General features: G+C 57.2%; 2 protein-coding genes across 3 annotated transcripts; one reads left to right on the top strand and one right to left on the bottom strand.

Annotated features, from left to right (window-relative positions):
* Positions 1 to 922: 922 nt before the first annotated feature.
* LOC106730989 (serine protease 50) lies at positions 923 to 6,888 on the top strand. Its single transcript, XM_032458678.1, has 6 exons — positions 923 to 1,488; positions 1,561 to 1,917; positions 3,261 to 3,423; positions 4,437 to 4,720; positions 5,931 to 6,097; positions 6,615 to 6,888. The coding sequence occupies exons 1-6, from the start codon at positions 1,356 to 1,358 to the stop codon at positions 6,843 to 6,845; spliced, it is 1,335 nt and encodes a 444-aa protein (XP_032314569.1). The 5' UTR covers positions 923 to 1,355; the 3' UTR covers positions 6,846 to 6,888.
* TMIE (transmembrane inner ear) lies at positions 3,430 to 16,956 on the bottom strand. 2 transcript variants are annotated; one of them, XR_001367432.2, is made up of 5 exons: positions 16,526 to 16,956; positions 13,125 to 13,242; positions 9,758 to 9,907; positions 9,159 to 9,451; positions 3,430 to 3,843 (listed from the first exon to the last, which is right to left on the bottom strand). XR_001367432.2 is itself a non-coding variant. In XM_006194476.3 (4 exons), exons 1-4 carry the CDS (start codon positions 16,601 to 16,603, stop codon positions 9,351 to 9,353), a joined length of 447 nt encoding a protein of 148 aa, XP_006194538.1. In that variant the 5' UTR covers positions 16,604 to 16,956; the 3' UTR covers positions 8,160 to 9,350. The 2 variants fall into 2 exon arrangements, 1 of the variants encoding a protein (XP_006194538.1); XM_006194476.3 differs by lacking the exon at positions 3,430 to 3,843 and having other exon boundaries at positions 8,160 to 9,451.
* Positions 16,957 to 17,183: the final 227 nt, after the last annotated feature.

Below are 17,183 nucleotides of genomic sequence, written 5' to 3' on the forward strand. Positions count from 1 at the left end.
CCCATGGCCCTTCCTTGGGTCTCTGACCAATGGTTTCCCTCAGGTCTTACTGTGAGGGTTGGCCTCTTCCCACGAAACTCACAATGACCAGACCTGCACTTGTGGACCGGAACATGTGGGCCTCTCCCAACCCCTCATATCACCTACAGATCCTGACTGATTCCTCTTCCATCCTTGGCAGGGGTGGGTGATGATAAGGGGCAGGGAGGAGCAAGGCAGAGTACTTGGTTGGGTGACTGTGTGAGGTGACTGCATCCTCAGCTCCTGAGCTGCTTCAGTGGCCTCCATCAGACTCTGAAGAGCAAGGACAAGCCCAAGCTAGCCAGACTGTGAGGGCAGAGCCCTGCTAACGGTGTGAAAGGTAGCGTGGGGGCCCCTCAGACCTGGTGGGCCTCAGGTTCACAGTGGCTACGGGCTCCAGAGGGTGGTGGATATGGCTTGCAGGCGATTGGAGCACTGAATGACCAGCCCTAGTGTCGTTCCCAAGACAGCAGGCCCTGGCAAAAGTTAGATTGTCCTGACTTGATTTAACTTTCACCCTTTTATTAGGCTAGAATTTTAACAACTTTGAACCAAAGCTTTTCACAGGATTTCCCCACACTACTTTTTAATTGTATTATCCATCTGTGTCACTGAGCCATCAAAATGTTCCCCCAGTTCCAACATACAAAGTGGCCTTCTGCTCCCAAAAGGGCCCAATGGTTATCATCACACATTCTTTGTGAATGGAAACCTCACCTGCGCCATCTTTCCCAAGAAGGTGGATCTGTAAGGGAAGTGTATTTGCTGAATGGACGCTGAGGGAGACGCTGCTTAAAATTTTGCACTCTTGAAAAATCACTATCGAAAACATATCAATGTGCTTAATTTCAGTGCCCTGGGGCAAGGCCCCACTGTAGTCATCAGGTTGGAAGGCAAGTGGGGCCGCCTGGAAATCCTGGATGTCAGCCCCTGGGGTTGGGCTTTCCTCTCATCCAGTAGGGATGGAAATGGGCTGCCGGAGGAGGAGGTGCAGGAACCAGCCGTGGTGAGGTTAAGGGTCTCCAGGAAACTGCTTTGCCAGGCCGACTGAGAGAGACGGGGTTCCAGGAGGGGAGAGGGCTGGCCAGAAGCCAGGCAGTCATGGGCGCCATCAAGCCACACACGAGTCCAGCCGGCCTGAAGGCGGCCCTGACACCGGAAGCACCATCGCGGGGGGTCACTGGGGGGGGGGGGCGCTGCGCGGGCGGGACCGGGAGCGCCAGGGCCCACCACACCACAGAAGCCGTCGCCGGCCGCCAGTGGGGGGCGCCGTCGTGGAGCGGGTCCCAGGAGCGCCGTCGCAAGAGGAGCGGCGCGGTTGCTGCTTCCCGCGGATGGAACCCCGGTGTGGGCCGCGGGCCGGCAGGCCCAGTCCCCAGCACCCTCAGACACCCGCCCGGGCCCGGGCCCTCGCCCTCGCGCACGCCGGCCTCCTGCTGCTGCTGCTGCCGCCGCCGCCGTCCGCGGGTGAGCCCCGCCCCCGGCCCTCCGCGCTCAGGCCCGGCCTGCACCTCTGATCCTCTCTGCGTCCTTCCACAGGTTGCCTGGGCGCTGGCCAAGCGTCGGGGGCACTGTCCATGGCTGCCCCCGCCAAACCTGACGCCCCTTGTGCTCCCAATGCCACCTGTCGCTCGGGCGGGCATCGCCTCCGCCGGCAGGCCTCCACCAGCCCGCCGCCCACGACCAGCCCGCCGCCCACGACCAGTCCCTCGCCCACGGCCAGCCCGCCGCCCACGACCAGTCCCTCGCCCACGGCCAGCCCGCCGCCCACGACCAGCCCCCAGCCCAGGACCAGCCCGCCGCCCACGGCCAGCCCGCCGCCCACGACCACACCACAGGCCAAGACGACCCTGCAGTACAGTGCTTCTAAAGCTGCTGACGACGACTTACTTCCTGGTGGGTACTGTGCCCTCCACGCGGGAGGAAGGTGCCCAAGCAGTCCTGAGGCTCTTAAGGGGCGGAGGAAGAGGGGGCAGGGAGAGTGAGAGGAGACCTTCCTTTTACCAGTGTTTAAGAGTACCTTTGTGGGCCAGGCCTCTCATCCTGGTGAGTTAGGAGGCAAGGAAGGTGGAAGGAGCCTGGGGTGGGCCGCATGGTCCTGCCTCCCTGAATGGCCTGTGGGGCCGGCGCCTCTCAGCACGCGCCAGGCCCTGACCCAGGCTCCCAGCCAAGGCCTTTGGGGATCTCCAGCATAGCTTTCAGGGAGCCTTCCCTTTGGGTGTCTCGGGGGCACACCCACAAGATGTTCTCTCCAGCAGTGGCTTTAACGCATGTTTAAGTAAGGTCCACATAAATATTTCTCATCCTGGAACTCAGTGCACACAATTTAACTGCCCCAGAAAGTCTCTCACACACAACCCAGCATCACTCTGCTGTGTGTGCTGCTGTTCCCTCTCCTGTGTTAGCCTTTACAGCTGCTAGTCGTGGTGCCCCTGGTGCTACTGATCTCACAATCCGCTAATCCATTTGCAACACCTAGGAGTGGGGCTGCTGTGACGTTGTATATGTGCATCTTCAGTTTAAATAACGTTTCCATAAAAGCTTTTCCAAAGTGGCTGCACCCATTGACACCCCCACCAGCAGTGAGTGAGCAGTCTGGGGCCGTGATCCTCACCAACACTTGGTATCAGGGACATTTAATTTCACCTGGCAGGTGGCGGTGAGCAGAACCTCACTGTGATTTGAGTCCGTACTTCCCCGAGGACTAACGGGGCTGAGCATTTTCTGTGTTCATTTGCTGCTAGGGTTTCATCCTTAGAGGTGTGTGTTTGTGCACATTGCCCAGTTTTCCCTCTTAGGTCATCTGCCTTTCCTTTCACTGAGGAGGAGGATCTTAGAGGGGGAGGGATCTGCGTTGGCTGAAGTAGGGGAACCAGATGGAAACACAGATGAGTTTGTGAGGGGCCTGGCCAAAGTTGAGATCTGCTCAGCCAGGACACAGGGGCCAGTGGCACACCAGGCTGGTCTACTGGGAAGGCCCTGAGGCCTGGTCTGTGGGATCAGGGAGAGAAGGATACCTGGGGAGTGCTGAGGCCCTTCCGAGGCTGGAGACCCCCATCCTCACATGGACAGCATCATTATGTGATGACCAGTGGTGAGGGAGAATCACTGGATGGGTGCGGGCCAGTGGCTAGCTAGGTGGGAGATTGGGCTGAGGGGGAGGGGAGGAGGGAGAGGTGCTATGGAGTGTGGCTGGAAAGGCCCATTCCTCATCAGACTCCTTTTGCTTTCCTCCTCAGCCTGTGGCTTCTCCTATGAGTTGGACCCCACCCTCAGGGATCCGGAGGCCATGGCTCGGCGGTGGCCATGGATGGTCAGTGTGCGGGCCAATGGCATACACGTCTGTGCAGGCACCCTCATTGCCTCCCACTGGGTGCTGACTGTGGCCCACTGCATGACCCAGTGAGTCGGGGCCTAGATGGGTGGCTGGAAAGACATTTGGAGCCACTGGGGCCCCAGTCATCCTGCCGGCTGGCCTATCAGTCCTCTGCAGAACCCCATAGTCCCAGCCCCCCTCACCCCAGCTCCAAGCAGGTGGGGGCTGAGCCCTGCACATTCCTTGCTGGGAGCCGGAAACTTGCTCCCCTCTCCTGGCCCCCCAGTCCTGTGCAGTTGTTCCACAGATCAGAAGCGGAGGCTTGCAACCCACTGTCTAGGCCTCCTTCTATCCACGGAAAGAAGGTCCATATTCTTTTGTTCCACACCCTTTGCTTCACTTATTCCTTCCTTCCTTCATTCAACCAACAGCTTGACACTCTTTGAAGCCAGGCCCTGGCCTGAGCACTGGAGGCAAAAGGGGGCTGCACCACTCCTCTCGGGTTGCTGGGGAAAACAGACAAGAAGATAGATGCTCACAGAGGAGTCTGGTCTATGGGGGACAAGAGAGCGGGCATATTCATGTTCTGGGGCCAGGGAGTGGCCTGAGAGCCACATCTGTGTTGGCCATGAGGGCTGGCCAGTGGAGAAGCATGCTCCAAGCCTAAGGGTCGACATAGAGACTCCAGGGGCACTAAGAAGGGAGACCAGGAGGCAAGGCATGGCTGATGGATTGCACAGGACCTCTATCACTTCCAGGGCCCAGCATGGGATGCTGGACAGAGTCCAGAGTTTGGAACCAGAGACAGCTGGGTCCACGTCCCAGCTCCACTACCTCTTAGCTATGTAGCCTTGAACTTGTCACTTGAGCTCCAGTTTCCCTCTCCATAAAATGAAGGGTTTTTGTGAGGACTGGACCACGCAGTGTGTGTGCAGAGCCCTGTTCACATCTGTTGTGAGGAGTGGGCTCAAGGGGCTTGAAGCAGGTGGGTGGCCTGCCTGGATTAGCTCAGAGTGCAACTGTGGGGTGAAAGGTAGGGGGTGCAGGCTGGGGTGGGGTTCCTGGAGCTGATGGCAGGCTCCCCTCCCTGTTCCCCTAGGAGTGATGTTACCTACTCAGTGCGGGCGGGAAGTCCGCAGATTGACCAGGTATCGAAAACTACTGTCGACGTGCTGGCACAGCAGGTCATCATGAACCGCCATTACCGGTCCCATCGGTACTGGTCCTGGATTGGCCGGGCCAATGACATTGCCCTCCTTAAGCTTGAGCGACCACTCAAGTACAACAAGTATGTCTGGCCCATCTGCCTGCCTGGCTTGGACTATGAGGTGAAGGACCACACCCTCTGCACCGTGACAGGCTGGGGACTCCCCAGGCTTGACGGTGAGTCGGAGCCTTCCCACAGCAGGGTGGGTGGTGTGAGAGAGGAGTTGGGTGCAGGCCCAGGTCTACCGTGAATGGGTGTTTCTGCGACACCTTCCCTAGGGAGTCCACTGCCCCCTCACTTCCTGTCAGACTCTCATATCTGAGGTCTCTTTCCCCCTGAGAATCTCAGCAGTGAATGCATTGTGGCCATTCAGACCTTAAGGGGCCCAAATTGCCCTTGAACCTTCAGGCCCACGCCAGGGCACGTAGACAGGACTTCCTTGAAGGCAGAGGGGGCACAGAGTAATATTTTGCTGTCTGCATACAATCCCAGGGCATCCATGTCATGAAGCAGAACACGCAAGGTGAGAGGAGCAGGGTTCTGTGTCTGTAAAAAGCTCCCCAGATCCCCCTCGTGGCTGGCTAAGGGCAGTGTGCACCCAGAAGATGGATGTCAGTGAGGGTCTACTCAGCTCCCTCCCCTATCAGTGGCCCTCAATCCCTCATTATCCTGATTTAGGAGCAAGGACCAAAGAGCAAGGAGTGTTGTCCCAGGGTCATCCAAGAGTTCATTTCCTTATGAGCTCCAAGAATGTCCATCCCCTTCAGGGAGTCCCTTTCCCTTTCCCACAAAAGAGGTGCCCTTCCCTGTGGCCTCGTGGTGCCAACTTGCCTGAAAAAGCCCACAGGGGCTCCAGCCTGGGGCAGCTTTTTGTCTTCCTTGCCATGGCCTGTCTGGGGAATGGCTGGGAACAGTCTGAAGCCTTCCGTCCTCCAGGAGCTCAGACTAGGGACAGACACACTTGGGAGAATGGGGAGGGGAGTGAGGAGTGCCTGAGAGCCACAGAGGGGGGTCTGGGGAAGCTTAGGGACAGAAGAGACCTTTGGGGAAGATTTGAAGAAAAGGCAGGGTTTGGACCTGAGATGGGCTTGGTAGGCATTTGGGATAGAAGGAATGCAGAAGCCAAGATGCTGAGATCAGAATGGACTCAATGGACGTGAGACCAGGTCTAGCAAGGCCAGAGCATTGGTAGTCTGCTCCAGGGTCTCTATATTGAGGGGCCCTTGGGAAGTGTCAGCTGGAATAGTGGGTGGGCTAAGCCTGGAGAGATCTCCAGGACTGCTGTGTGGCAAGGAAAAGAGGCTGGAGGAGTGGTGAGGGAGGATGGACACGAGGCTGTGGGCAGGAAAGAAACCGCCAAGCCTGAATGGGGCCCCTGTCCCACAGGTGTATGGCCCCAGTTCCGGACCATTCAGGAGAAGGAAGTCACCATCCTGAACAGCACAGAGTGTGACAGCCTCTACCACAGGTTCTCCAAAATCCCCTCTCTGATTCAGATCATCAACTCCCAGATGATTTGTGCAAAGGACGTCGACAGGGAGCAGTTCTGCTATGTGAGCACCTCTCCTACTCGCTCACTTGCCTCCAAGGGCACCTGGCCAGGAGTGGGATGGGGCACAGGGGAGACAGGACCTGAAGGGAGAGGGAACAGAAAGTGGAGGGTTGGGGATGAGCAGGGGTGACCGAAGGGGAAGATGGGAAGATGGGGGAGGGAGATGGGATGAGGGATGGAGACTGGGAGGAAAGAGAGGGGGGTTGGGGTCAGAGTGATGGGGATTGGGGATGGAGGTTGGTGATGAGGGAGAAGGATGGGGGTAGGTGGGAAGGTGGAGGGTGGGTGTTAAAGAGATGGTGGGTGGAGGACTGGGAGAGAGATGGGAGATGGAGCCCTTGGAGGAAGGTCTCCTGGGTCAGGACCTCAAGGGCACCTCCTCTCAGCTGTGTGACACTAGGGGACTGTGGGGAAGGTCCTGTGTGAGGGTTCCCTGCTTGTCCCTGAGCTGGATCAAGTCTCCCTTGGACCACATCTAGCCTCCCTGACCCTTTTTGTTCCCCAACCCCTCCCCACAGGAATTAAGTGGTGAGCCCTTGGCCTGTCCTGTGGAGAGAATATGGTACCTGGTGGGAATGGTGAGCTGGGGCCCAGGCTGCAAGAAGACCGAGTTCCCACCCGTCTATCTACACATCTCCTCCTACCAGCAGTGGATCTGGGAGCGCCTCAATGGGCAGACTCTGCCAGCCCCGTCCAGGGTCCTACTCGTGGCACTCTTGCTGCCCCTCAGCCTCCTTGCTGTCCTCTGACACTCTCTTTCTGTTCCTGGGTGAGCCCCCCCTTGCCGAGGCCCCTCCTCACCCTCTGTGTCCAGACTGCCACAGGTGCAGCTCTCACAGCCCCACAAGGCAGGGTGGAGAGTAGGTGCTCGATTAAACACTTCTCTTCCCCATGCCTCCTCCTTCCTGGGCCTCGGAGGCCCCTCGTTCCCTGGTCCTGCTCAAGTGGGAGATGAGAGAACTGGATGGCTAGGATGGGTGACTCAGGCAGTTTATACTGAAAAGTGTAGAGTCCCAGGGTCTGCCTCCAAAGGTCCAGGGTGGCTCCAGCAGAAGGTGGAGGGAGTGTGTAGGGATGATATTGGGGTCAGATGATGGAGGGCCTAGAATGTACTGCCCAGGCTGAAGCTGGGGCTGCCAGGACACAGCATGAGGCTTGGGGTGAGCGTGCAGCTCTTTCTGGGCCAGGGAGGTGAGTATGGTCTCCTTGACTTTGGCCCGTCTCCTCGCCAGTGGCTAGAACACATCCTGTCATTGCCCTGAAACACTGCAATGGACCTTGACCTTTTAGCCCAGCCTCCTGCCTGGAGACAGGGGCAGATGCCCACTGGGATCAGACATTATCCCCACCATCAGCAGACATGCCTGTCCATAAAGGGCTAGTGGAGGCCCAGGTAAGAGGTCAGAGAGGCAGCTGGCAGGACAGATGGAGCTCGGGCCTGGACTTCTCCCAGACTTTACTAGCTGCTGTTTGACTTCAAGTGGCCCCTGCTCCTCTGGGCTTCTCCTGCCCAGCCAACAGGAAGGCTCTGCCCTGTGTGGGTAGAATGATCTTTGCCACAACCATATATGTATGAGAAGCCCATTGGCTTGTCCCTGAGGGCAGAGTCAGGGTTCCTACCTAGTGATGGTGAGTACTCAGCTTCCACATCAGGGCCTTCTGTAATTTCTCTGCCCACTGATGGCTCTAAGACCTGGTGCTCCTTCCCCTTTATCAGCTTGGGTCCTTCTCCTTGTGTAATAATGATCTGGGTCCAGATCAGGATCCAGGTTTGACTCCTCTGTGTCCCAAGCACCTGCCTATTGAAACCCACGGGATGGAGCAGAGGCAAGTGGAGAGCAGGCAGCTTCCTCCCCGGTCCTGACACCCTGCCTTAGGGCCAGGCCCCACTGGCTGCGGCTGACCCTCTGCCTCTTGGCCACCATTTCTCCCTCCAGCTCATCTGAATTCAGGCTGGGAGAAAAGTCAGGGGAGGGAACGTCCCTATCACTGATCAATGCATCACCCTCCACATAAATGCTCCAGGGACGGCGCATCTGAGGGCTCATCTCTGGTCCCTTGGGTGTGGGAAGGCACTCAGCTTTATTTACAAATCTCTGCAGGCTGCAGAGGCAGCGTGAGCGTTACCAGCAGCTCCACCTGGCTTGGAAACCTCTGGTGTCTCCAGGCCCAGGTCTGAGTTCCTCAGCTGATGTTCACTGCCACCTAGAAACCCCTCTCTGTATCTCCCCTCCCCAAGGATTCAGTCCCCAGGTGGCATTTGGGCCTTCACCTTCAGGGCAGCAGTGCGTCTTTTAGGCACTGGAGTTGAGAGTAGAAGAGGAAGCTGCGTGCTGTTATATTCAGCAGATGGAAGGCTATTTGCTGCCTCAATCTCTCACTGCCTGCAGCGGTGACCTCCTGGGGCCCTGACACCTCCCACCACAGTTGAGCATAGAAAGGGCCACCAGAACAGCCCAAGGTCTCCCTTGGCTTTTCAAATATTCCCTGGATTCCCAAGATGGGGCCCAGGTGCCAGCTTTCTTCCCTTCTCCCTCTAGCATACTGGCCTCAGCCTTCTGCACCCCGACCCACCCCTGCAGCCCCCAGCCCTGAGCCCCCGGGCCTTGTGCTAGGCCCCCCAGCAGCCTCAGCTGCATAGCAACGTGTAAGATAAGTGCATCTACTGCCTGGAGCTTGGTATCTTCTGGCCTGGGGGTTCTGCTTCTGGTCACCCTCTGCTCACCGCCCTGGGCCAGAACCCTTTCCGGGCTTGGGGCAGTCCCCTCACCACCAGGGCTGCTATCCACAGCTGTCCCCCAGCAACCCTCTCCCTCCCTGTGGCCAGCCCGGTGTGACCTTACATCTAGCCCGTCCATGTCAGCCTTCCCCTTCCAGAACGAAACCCTCATCCCACTACCCCTTTAGCCACTGCTGTTCCTGGCAGAGGAGGGCCAGAGGCACATTTGGGTGAGTACAGGCCACTTTGGATCTACAGAGGGACAGTGGCCCAAGACTACCTCTGCGGAGTGGCCATGTGGATGGGGTGGAAGGAGTGGAGTCCAGGCTCGGGGGCAGCATACCTGATGTAGTCTTGTCTCTGCCCTGGATAGGTCCCCTGTCCTGGGCCTCAGCAACCCCCTCTGAGCAGGGAGAGGATGTTCTGCCACCTCTGGTCCATGTATGAGCTTAGAGTCTAAGATGTCTGGACCCTGGCCAGGACTATGAGCCCCAGGGCCGGCCAGCTTCCAGAGCTTCCAGAAATGGGGAATCTCTCATTTCTCTCCTTTCTTTTTCTTGGCCTCATTCTTCTCATCCTCCTCTACCTTGATGGCCACTGTATCCACACTGTCTTTCTTCTTCTTCTTCTTATCCTCTGAAGGGTAGAGGAAAGAGGCATGCAATCAGGGGTTAGATTGGGTCCTAGGGCCCACGCCAGAGCCTCCCAGTCCAACCCTTCATTCTTTCTTCCTTCCAAACCTCCTACCTGCAGAATAGCTCCTTGTTTTCCCTGCCTCACTCTGACCCGTTATCTGTGCTCTAGTCTCCAGGGACAGGGCAGGGTCCTGGCCCTCAACCAGGTGGAGGGGAGGAATAGGGCAACTCCAGGCAGCAGGACCAAGAAGCTGGTAGGCGTGACAGGGTCAAATAGTGGCTGGGTTGAGGGCCGAGGCCTGCTCACCTCCGGGGACTTCCGTGAGCTCGTTGAGGGGTGGCACAGTCTCCAGTTTGTCTGTGTACATCTTGGCTGCCTTTCGCTGCAGGTACCGGGCTTCAATCTCCTTCCGGGTCCGTGGCACACGGCAGTTGAAGACACAGCAAAGAGTGATAACTACAGGGGGAGGGCAGAGCAGGCTTGGCCAGAGCTGGTGCTCAGACACCCCAGGAATGGTACCCAAATTTCAGGCCTGTCTCCATCTACCCATGTGTGTCTCACCCAAGATGTCTTTCCTGAGTAGGGCTGGCTTCACATAGGGCCCCACTCTCAGAAGAGCCTTGTGCTTGGTTAACGCTCTGCTGTCCCCATCTTGAAATTCTTAAGAATTTTTGAACAAGGGGTCTCATATTTTCTTTGAGTACTGGCCCTGTATGTTATGTCATCAGTCCTGGTCCTGAGGACTAACCTGAGAGCACCTGGAGGGCAGGGCACTGGGCTGCACCATGACTCAAGCTACAGCCTCCTGGAGGCTGCCCTGTGCTTCCAACCGAGGCCTCTGGGCTCCTGGTGCATCCTAGTTTTTTCTTCCAAGACTCCTGAGAGCACATCAGACCCTGGAGAATGTGGCTTCAGTCCTTCTCAACCTCCCTAAGGACTAGCAGGGCTCCTCCTGGCTGTGAGAACCTAGGAGAGGGCATAGACCCTGCCCTGGGGTGTTCACATCAGACAGAGTTATTCCAGGAGTGGTTTTCCGGCTCAGGGCAGCTGTGCCCACACAAACTGGGACAGGGCATGGAGTTGGCCTGTCTAGGGGTGGGCAGGGCAGGGCTGCCAGGACTCGGCTGGACTGAGTTTATTTTTCTAAGGCCCCCACAGTCTGACCACCTTGGCCCTAGCCTCAGGGGAGGGAATGGAGCTGCTTCCTATTATAAATCAGATGACCAGACATAACTTCATGGCAGACTCTAGGAGCAGGAGGGCCAGGGAGGACAAGCCAGTCCTATTTTGGGGAAGATGGATCAGACCTATGTGGCCTGGGCTGGAGCACCCCCTGAGGTCATCTTGTGCAATCCCTCAGCCAGTATTGTGGCCCCACCGAGTCTCCCCCAGAATCACAGAATTTACTGCTAAAGGACTGGGTTCCTGAATGAATGGATGAGGCAGACAGCAACATCCAGGGGCAATCTGGGGCTGGGGGGCTGCACGAGGGCCCCAGCAGCAAGTCTGACTGTGCATTGCAGTTCGGGGATAGGCCTGAGAAGACAGCAGGCCTTTCTTATCCAAAGAGCTGGGTTCTGCCACCTTCCAGACCTCTATACTTAAGGCCCAAGTCTGGCCCCCAACCCCACTCTACTGGCTTGGGCCACCTCTCCCAGCCATCCTACCAGGCACCTCCTCAGGACCATGCCCACTCAGGCTCTCTGCAAAGGCTGGTTGGAGTCCCTGGGAGGCCTGGGCTTTAAGGGGAGCTCAGTGGCAGCTATTGGCAGCCAGAGCAGGACTCGAGCACCTCCCCTCACACCAGGTCTGCCCCATCCAGCCTGGCCTGGTTACTTCTCTCCAAAGAAGCAGAGAAATAGAGTTCCTTGGATCGAGTTCCAGGGCCCTGTCAGGGGCTTGGGATAGGAGTCCCTGGGGGTAGAGGTGACTTCCAGAAGCACCCTGTCCAGCTCCAGCCCCTCCACAAGGTTCTAGGGGTGCTGCTCCGCTAACAGCTGTACCACCCAGGTCCAGGCAGACTGGGAAGCGAGAAAGAAGTTTCCTCCCCAGAGATGGAGCTGTGTCATCCCTGCTCCCTAGAGCCCTGCATGGAGGGTAACAAGTGCTGACCTGCTGCTCAGAGGCCTTTACCTTCTCTAGGAAATGGGGTTAAGAGTGGAAGTTGATCTGTGTAGTTGAGGTTCAAGTGCCTCTTTGGGTCTGACCTGCAACTTTCCTGTGTGGCCCCAGACACCTCCACCATCTAGGGCCAAGCAGAGGTGGGGAGAAACCATTGTGTGTCTTGAAGCCCCACAGTGCCCTTACCTGTACTCCCCAGGGTGCCCCAGAGCTGCTCCCTGGACCTGCACCCTGGATGGTTCTGTGGCTTCTGCAGGGCAGATGCCTCCCCCAACCCTGCCTCGGTACTGGGGGTTGTTCCCCTCTCTGGACACCTGGAATGGGGCTATAGCCACACCTGTCTGTCTGTGGGGTCCTCCACTCAGAAGCCTGATGGATTCTTGGCCTTGGCTAGGAACAAAATGTAGCCTCTTGCTCAGATCCTTCTACCCTAGCCGTGAAGCGATGGCAGTGGGGGGAATGGATATTTTCTTGCAGGTAGGAGACTTCTGGTGCCAGGAGAAGCACATGCAAATTAGATATGTCCTTGTCTCCTCTGGTGCGCTCACATCTGGATGGGCCCTTGTGATCAGTTCTGCCCCTCTGGGAACTTAAATGCCCCTTTAGCCCCTGACCCAGGGTACACTCAGTAAATGTCTTGCAGGGGTTATCTGAGACCTGGGTGGAGGCTGTTTCCACCCACCTCTGCTCACACTATCCTTCTGTCTAGGATGCCTTTCCAGCTGCCTACCTGACAAAACCACTCATCCATCCTACCAATCTACAGCTCAGAGGACCTGTCCTCCATGAAGCCTTTTCGGGGGCATGGGTTTTCCTTTCCTTCACTGCCTGTGCCCCTGCTCCTCCCTTTGGCCTGTAGGAACTTCTATCAGACTATGCTTTGTACCCTGGCGGCCTCCCTCATCCAGCTGACATTTCTTGGCCCCCTTTTCTCTAACTCCAGATGCCGACTCCGGAAGGACAATTGAAGGGAGCATGCCAAGCCTGCTTCTATTATGACTTCGCATCAAGTAACTCCCAGGTCCAAGGGAGGAAGGGGTCTCTTGCTTTTAATTGAAGTGGGTGTGAGTCATTCTGGGGAAATGGTATTTGACAATGCAGGGTTTGCAGCCTGGGAGCCACGTGTGCTGGGCTGAACTGGGGAGCCTTTAGGACTGAACTGTGGCCAAGAGTGGCCTTGCTGGGGCCCCTGGGCTTGGGCACTTTAAGTTGGCCAAACTACAGGAAAAGCATCAGGAGGCCAGTGATAGGGAAAAATGACACGTTCTCGTCCTGGTTCAGTGGAGTCCCCTGTAATTACCGTAATTGCCATGTGGCTGCATCCCTGATCGGGCAGAATACTTCAGGTCACCACTGGTCTGTCAGCTCTCCACAGGGACTTTGTGTGGCTCAGGAGGTGCCAGAAACCACAAGCGGGCCTCTTGCTGGCGCCTGGCCTGCTTGCACTGCCCGGAATTGCTGCTCTGAGCCCCTGGGGGTGGTGCTGAGGGGGAAAAGGATTTGCTATGCTCCCACTGTGTTATGGTGGGGAGAGCGAGGAGCAGCTACTCACTGATGGACAACACGAAGAGCGAGAAGATGCCAACCACGTGCCACAGTCGCATGTCCCAGAACACCACCGTCTCCTTGGTCAGTGGGGGTGGCTTGGGCTTGGGCGGAGCCGTGCTGGGCTGCAGGTCAAGAGAGAACAGTGAGCCAGGCAGAGGCCAGGGGCTAGGACCGAGGCCGAGAGGGACCCAGGTCTCAACAAGGAAAAGCATTTCAGACTCTCCTAGAATCAAATGACTTAGACATTCATAACCAATGCCCCAAACTTCGGGAAGTTCCAGACTTAGAACAAGAGAAGAGGGCAGGGCCCCAGAACAATGGAGCCAGGAACTTAGAGTACAAGGGTGGCTGATGTTTGGAAGAAACCAAGGCCCCAAGGGGCAAACATGAATGGCCTGTCTCAATCAACTTCAAGTCCCCTCCTTTCCTCTCCAGTCCTGGGCCCCACACAGGCAGATAGGGTCTCAGGACCAAGGCCAGAGACAAGGCAAGGCTTGTACTATCCTGGGGGACTTTGCTCTCACACCCCCCCAGTGGGGTGAGGTGTGGAGCTAGAGCCAGGGCCCTGTGACTGTTACTTGACCAGGACCCCCCACCAGGTGGCCTCAGCAGTTGCCTGTCCTACTTGGGTCACCTCCTCTGACCAGAAGGCTAGGCCAGATTCCTTACGGGACAGGACTAGCTAAATTGTCCGAAATGCATTAGCGACACCTGGAGGCCAAAAGTTGTAAGCATGGCTGGAGAAAAGTAGAGCGCCGTGAGCCACTTCTCACCTTCTCAGTGGGACACCAGCTACCCTGTTCTGGGGGTCTGAGTGGACGTGGCTCTGCTGTGGTGGGTCTGAGCAAGACCTGTTCCTGACCTGCGGGGCTGAGAGGGATATGACCCTATCTCTTTCACCAAGTTTGGCTGAGGGGTGTGGATGGGGGTTAGTACTTGGAGGGAGAGAGGACCCTGGGGCATCTGTGCAATGAGTTGTCCCCTGATTAACCAAATAAGGACAGACATGAAGAATCTCTTCCAGCTCTCTGGGAAGGAAAGGCAACCCACAGCTCAACCACCTGTCTAGTCTTTCCCTGGTCCATAAGCATGGATGGGGCACCTACCAAAAGCCAGATACTTCGTCATCAGATGAGCACCACCCTTTAGCATGTTTTGGGGATGCTTGGAGAGGATCAGCAGCCTGTCCTAGGTAACCCAGAGGATCTGTGTCCCCAGGATTGGTATGTGATTCCCTGGTTCTTTTCTCTTAACCAAGGTGGACTGGGGTGGGAGCCTTCTTTTCTCTAGGCTTTGGTTTCTCCATCTGTAACATGATTGAGGTGGTTCCAGGGGTCTCTGGGAAGCTCTACCCTGTCTAAGTGGTAAAATTGATAAGAAGACTCTCCTCCTCAGCATCATCTCTGGGGCCTGGATCCATTTGCGAGGTCAGACACATGTATATGGGGTCCAGCACATGTGTGGGTTCAGGGCAGATGGGAGGGGGCTGGGGCACACATATGGGGCTGGGGTTGGGCACTGTTGGTACAGGGCACATGCATGGTTGGGGCACACATGCATATGGTTGGCACATGTCTGTAGAGTCAGGACCAAGGTCTGGGCAGTGGCAGGGTTCCCTGATTGTAAGGCTCAGTGAGTTGGCCCAGCTGAGTTGTATGACTAGAAGACTCCAAGGCCAGAGTAAATATCTCAGATTCAGAGCCTGGGCAGCCAAGAGCTCACTTCTGACACATTTTTGTTCCAGCTTTGTTCAAGACACCCCCAAAGGGGTCTTGGGTAGAGGGCAACAGGTAACAGTCGGGCATCTCCTTGTAGTGAGTACTGCTAGGGGTCTGGACTCCGAAGCTTGGAGGCCCAGCCTGCATCAGAGCCTCACAGGCTGATGGAAGATGATGCCTGTAGGGGCTGGGTAGGTGGTGTCATGGACCCCACCCTGCCCATCTTTCTGGTGCTTCCCTGGATCCCCCAGGCTCAGCCAGGCCCTTGCTCAGACTGTAGGCAGATGGCAGGCAGATAGAATCCAAATGCAATTTCCCTTGATAAACTGGGAGAAGGTGTGCTCCTGGGGGACTGGGGGAAGAGTCCTTGGCTCAGAACTGATTAGATACCCGCCCTCAGCCTTCTCCTGCACCCTGACCAGCTCAGTTTCTGCACCTAAGGCCTCAGGGCAGTCCGTGAGGGGCCCAAGTACACTGCATGGGGCTGAAGCCAGCCTGGCTCTCCTTACAGGGACCCGAGCTGACATCTGACTCCAGCTCAGCCTTTTGATCACACCCCCTGGTCAGCAGCAGAGGCAGGCTAGCATGGGGGTGCAGGACTCTGTCCCCATGTCCCTTAGACCCTTTAGTTCAAGGCTTTGTTCCCTCACACCCCAAGGATAAGGCCCTGTTCTCCCTCTCCCATTCTGTCCCCCAGCACCTCGAGGGCTCTCCTGAGTACTTTGCCATCTCTTACACTTGTTTCTCTGCTTTCTCCACTCTGCCCCTGCCTACACAGGCTCCGACCCCACTCCTCCCTGGTCCTGCAGATGGCCTCCACCCTTCCCTTCCTGGTCCCAGTCAGCCTTCTGGCCAAACCCCAGCCATCCTCCTCACCTCTTCCTGGGCTGTCTCAGCAGCTCCTCCCAGTTCTCCCAACTATGCGTCCTCTTCCAACTAATTCTCCTCCTTCCAAACCAAGACTCATCATGACTCTTCCCTGCTCATAAACATTTGCTAGCTCCCAGCTGTCACCAGGACAAAGTTAAGACCCTTGAGTCCCTGGGCCCTGCCTTTCCTGCCCCTCCTCTCCAGGGCCTAGTGCACCCCATGTAATCAAACTCAACACGCGGCTGCTCTATAAAGGGTATTCTCATCCTCCTGCCTGGAAAGCACAAATACCTCCTTCCCAAGGCTGTCTCTCCCTTATTAGCCAGGGTACCCTGGAGGATCTCTGGAGCAGATGCTGTTTCCTCCAGCAGATTCTAAGGTCAGTGACTAGATCTCGCCTATCAGATTAGGGGTCACTGAACCCAAGGCACTATGCAGCACCACTCCCCACCGCCCCCACCTTCTGACTCCACTAAACCAAAAACTAAAGGATAGGGGCGAAGTGTCTGCCATTAGGCTGGGCCAAGCTGTATCCCCAATCAGACTGGGAATCCCTAAGGTCAGGGTAAGTCTCCCATCAAACTAATGTTCCTGAAATCAGGGGCTGTGCCCTTCCATCAGACCAGGGACACTAAGATTGGGGGCTGAGTCTCTCCCACAGCCTGGAAGGGCTTGGGACAGGGCTGTGTCTCCCATTTAAACAGGTCTCCTAAGGCAAGGGGAAGGGAAACGCCAGCTCCCGGTCAGAAAGGCGCTCCCAACCTTCTGTCTGGATGGTGACAGCCACCCCGATCCCCTCCGCGCCGCCCCGCCTCACCTCCACCAGCTGCCCGGCGACCGCAGCGAGGCAGACCCCCAGCGCGGCGCCGCCCAGCGCCCAGAGCTGCCCCGCCATCTTCGTGCCCGTAGCGCCGCTCGGGCTCGGCCACAGGTCGGGGGAGCCGAGGGATACTGGCCGGGCCGCGTTGGCGCGGTGACTGCTCCTTGGGCAGCCGGCGCTCGGCGGTGGCGATCTGGTCGCAGGCTGCGAGTGGGCATCATTTATTCATCGTAGGTGTCTGGTTCCTGTTGCTGCCCGCCTCCCGCATCTCTGCGGGTGGAGATCCCGCCCCCGTCGGGAGATCAGACTCCAGACTGCCCCCACCCCCACCTCTAACTAGACCAAGACCAACACTGGTGGGAGTGGGTGGGAGGGAGGACAGTTTGGGGCCAGGTCCTCAAACAACAGGTCCCATCCTCCTTTCCCAACTCGGGTCTCTGTTTATCTATTGGGACAGGGGGAGGGGCTGGAATCTGCTGATCCGGGAGGCCCTTCCCATTCTGACGTTCTGAATTAGAAAAACCAGTACTGGACCCATATTGGGGTGGGTGAGGAGAAGGGAGGCAGGCAGGTTGCTATGGTGACAGTCACTCAGGGATGTCCTGGGCTTTCTGGGCTGGCTTCCTGCCCAGAGGCAGCTCTGGTCACCCTGGAC

The sequence above is a fragment of the Camelus ferus genome, chromosome 17 (genome assembly GCF_009834535.1).
Source record: "Camelus ferus isolate YT-003-E chromosome 17, BCGSAC_Cfer_1.0, whole genome shotgun sequence".
In the NCBI taxonomy this organism is placed as follows: Eukaryota; Metazoa; Chordata; class Mammalia; order Artiodactyla; family Camelidae; genus Camelus; species Camelus ferus.

Bases quoted from the DNA above. Each gene is read 5' to 3' on its own strand.
- LOC106730989 (XM_032458678.1), top strand. From the start codon at position 1,356: ATGGAACCCCGGTGTGGGCCGCGGGCCGGCAGGCCCAGTCCCCAGCAC. The intron at 1,489-1,560 runs GTGAGCCCCGCC...GTCCTTCCACAG, and splicing joins GCCGCCGCCGCCGTCCGCGG to GTTGCCTGGGCGCTGGCCAA. The intron at 4,721-5,930 runs GTGAGTCGGAGC...CCTGTCCCACAG, and splicing joins GGGACTCCCCAGGCTTGACG to GTGTATGGCCCCAGTTCCGG.
- TMIE (XM_006194476.3), bottom strand. From the start codon at position 16,603: ATGGCGGGGCAGCTCTGGGCGCTGGGCGGCGCCGCGCTGGGGGTCTGC. The intron at 9,908-13,124 runs GTGAGTAGCTGC...CTCCCCCTGTAG, and splicing joins GCTCTTCGTGTTGTCCATCA to TTATCACTCTTTGCTGTGTC. The intron at 9,452-9,757 runs GTGAGCAGGCCT...TCTACCCTTCAG, and splicing joins GCTCACGGAAGTCCCCGGAG to AGGATAAGAAGAAGAAGAAG.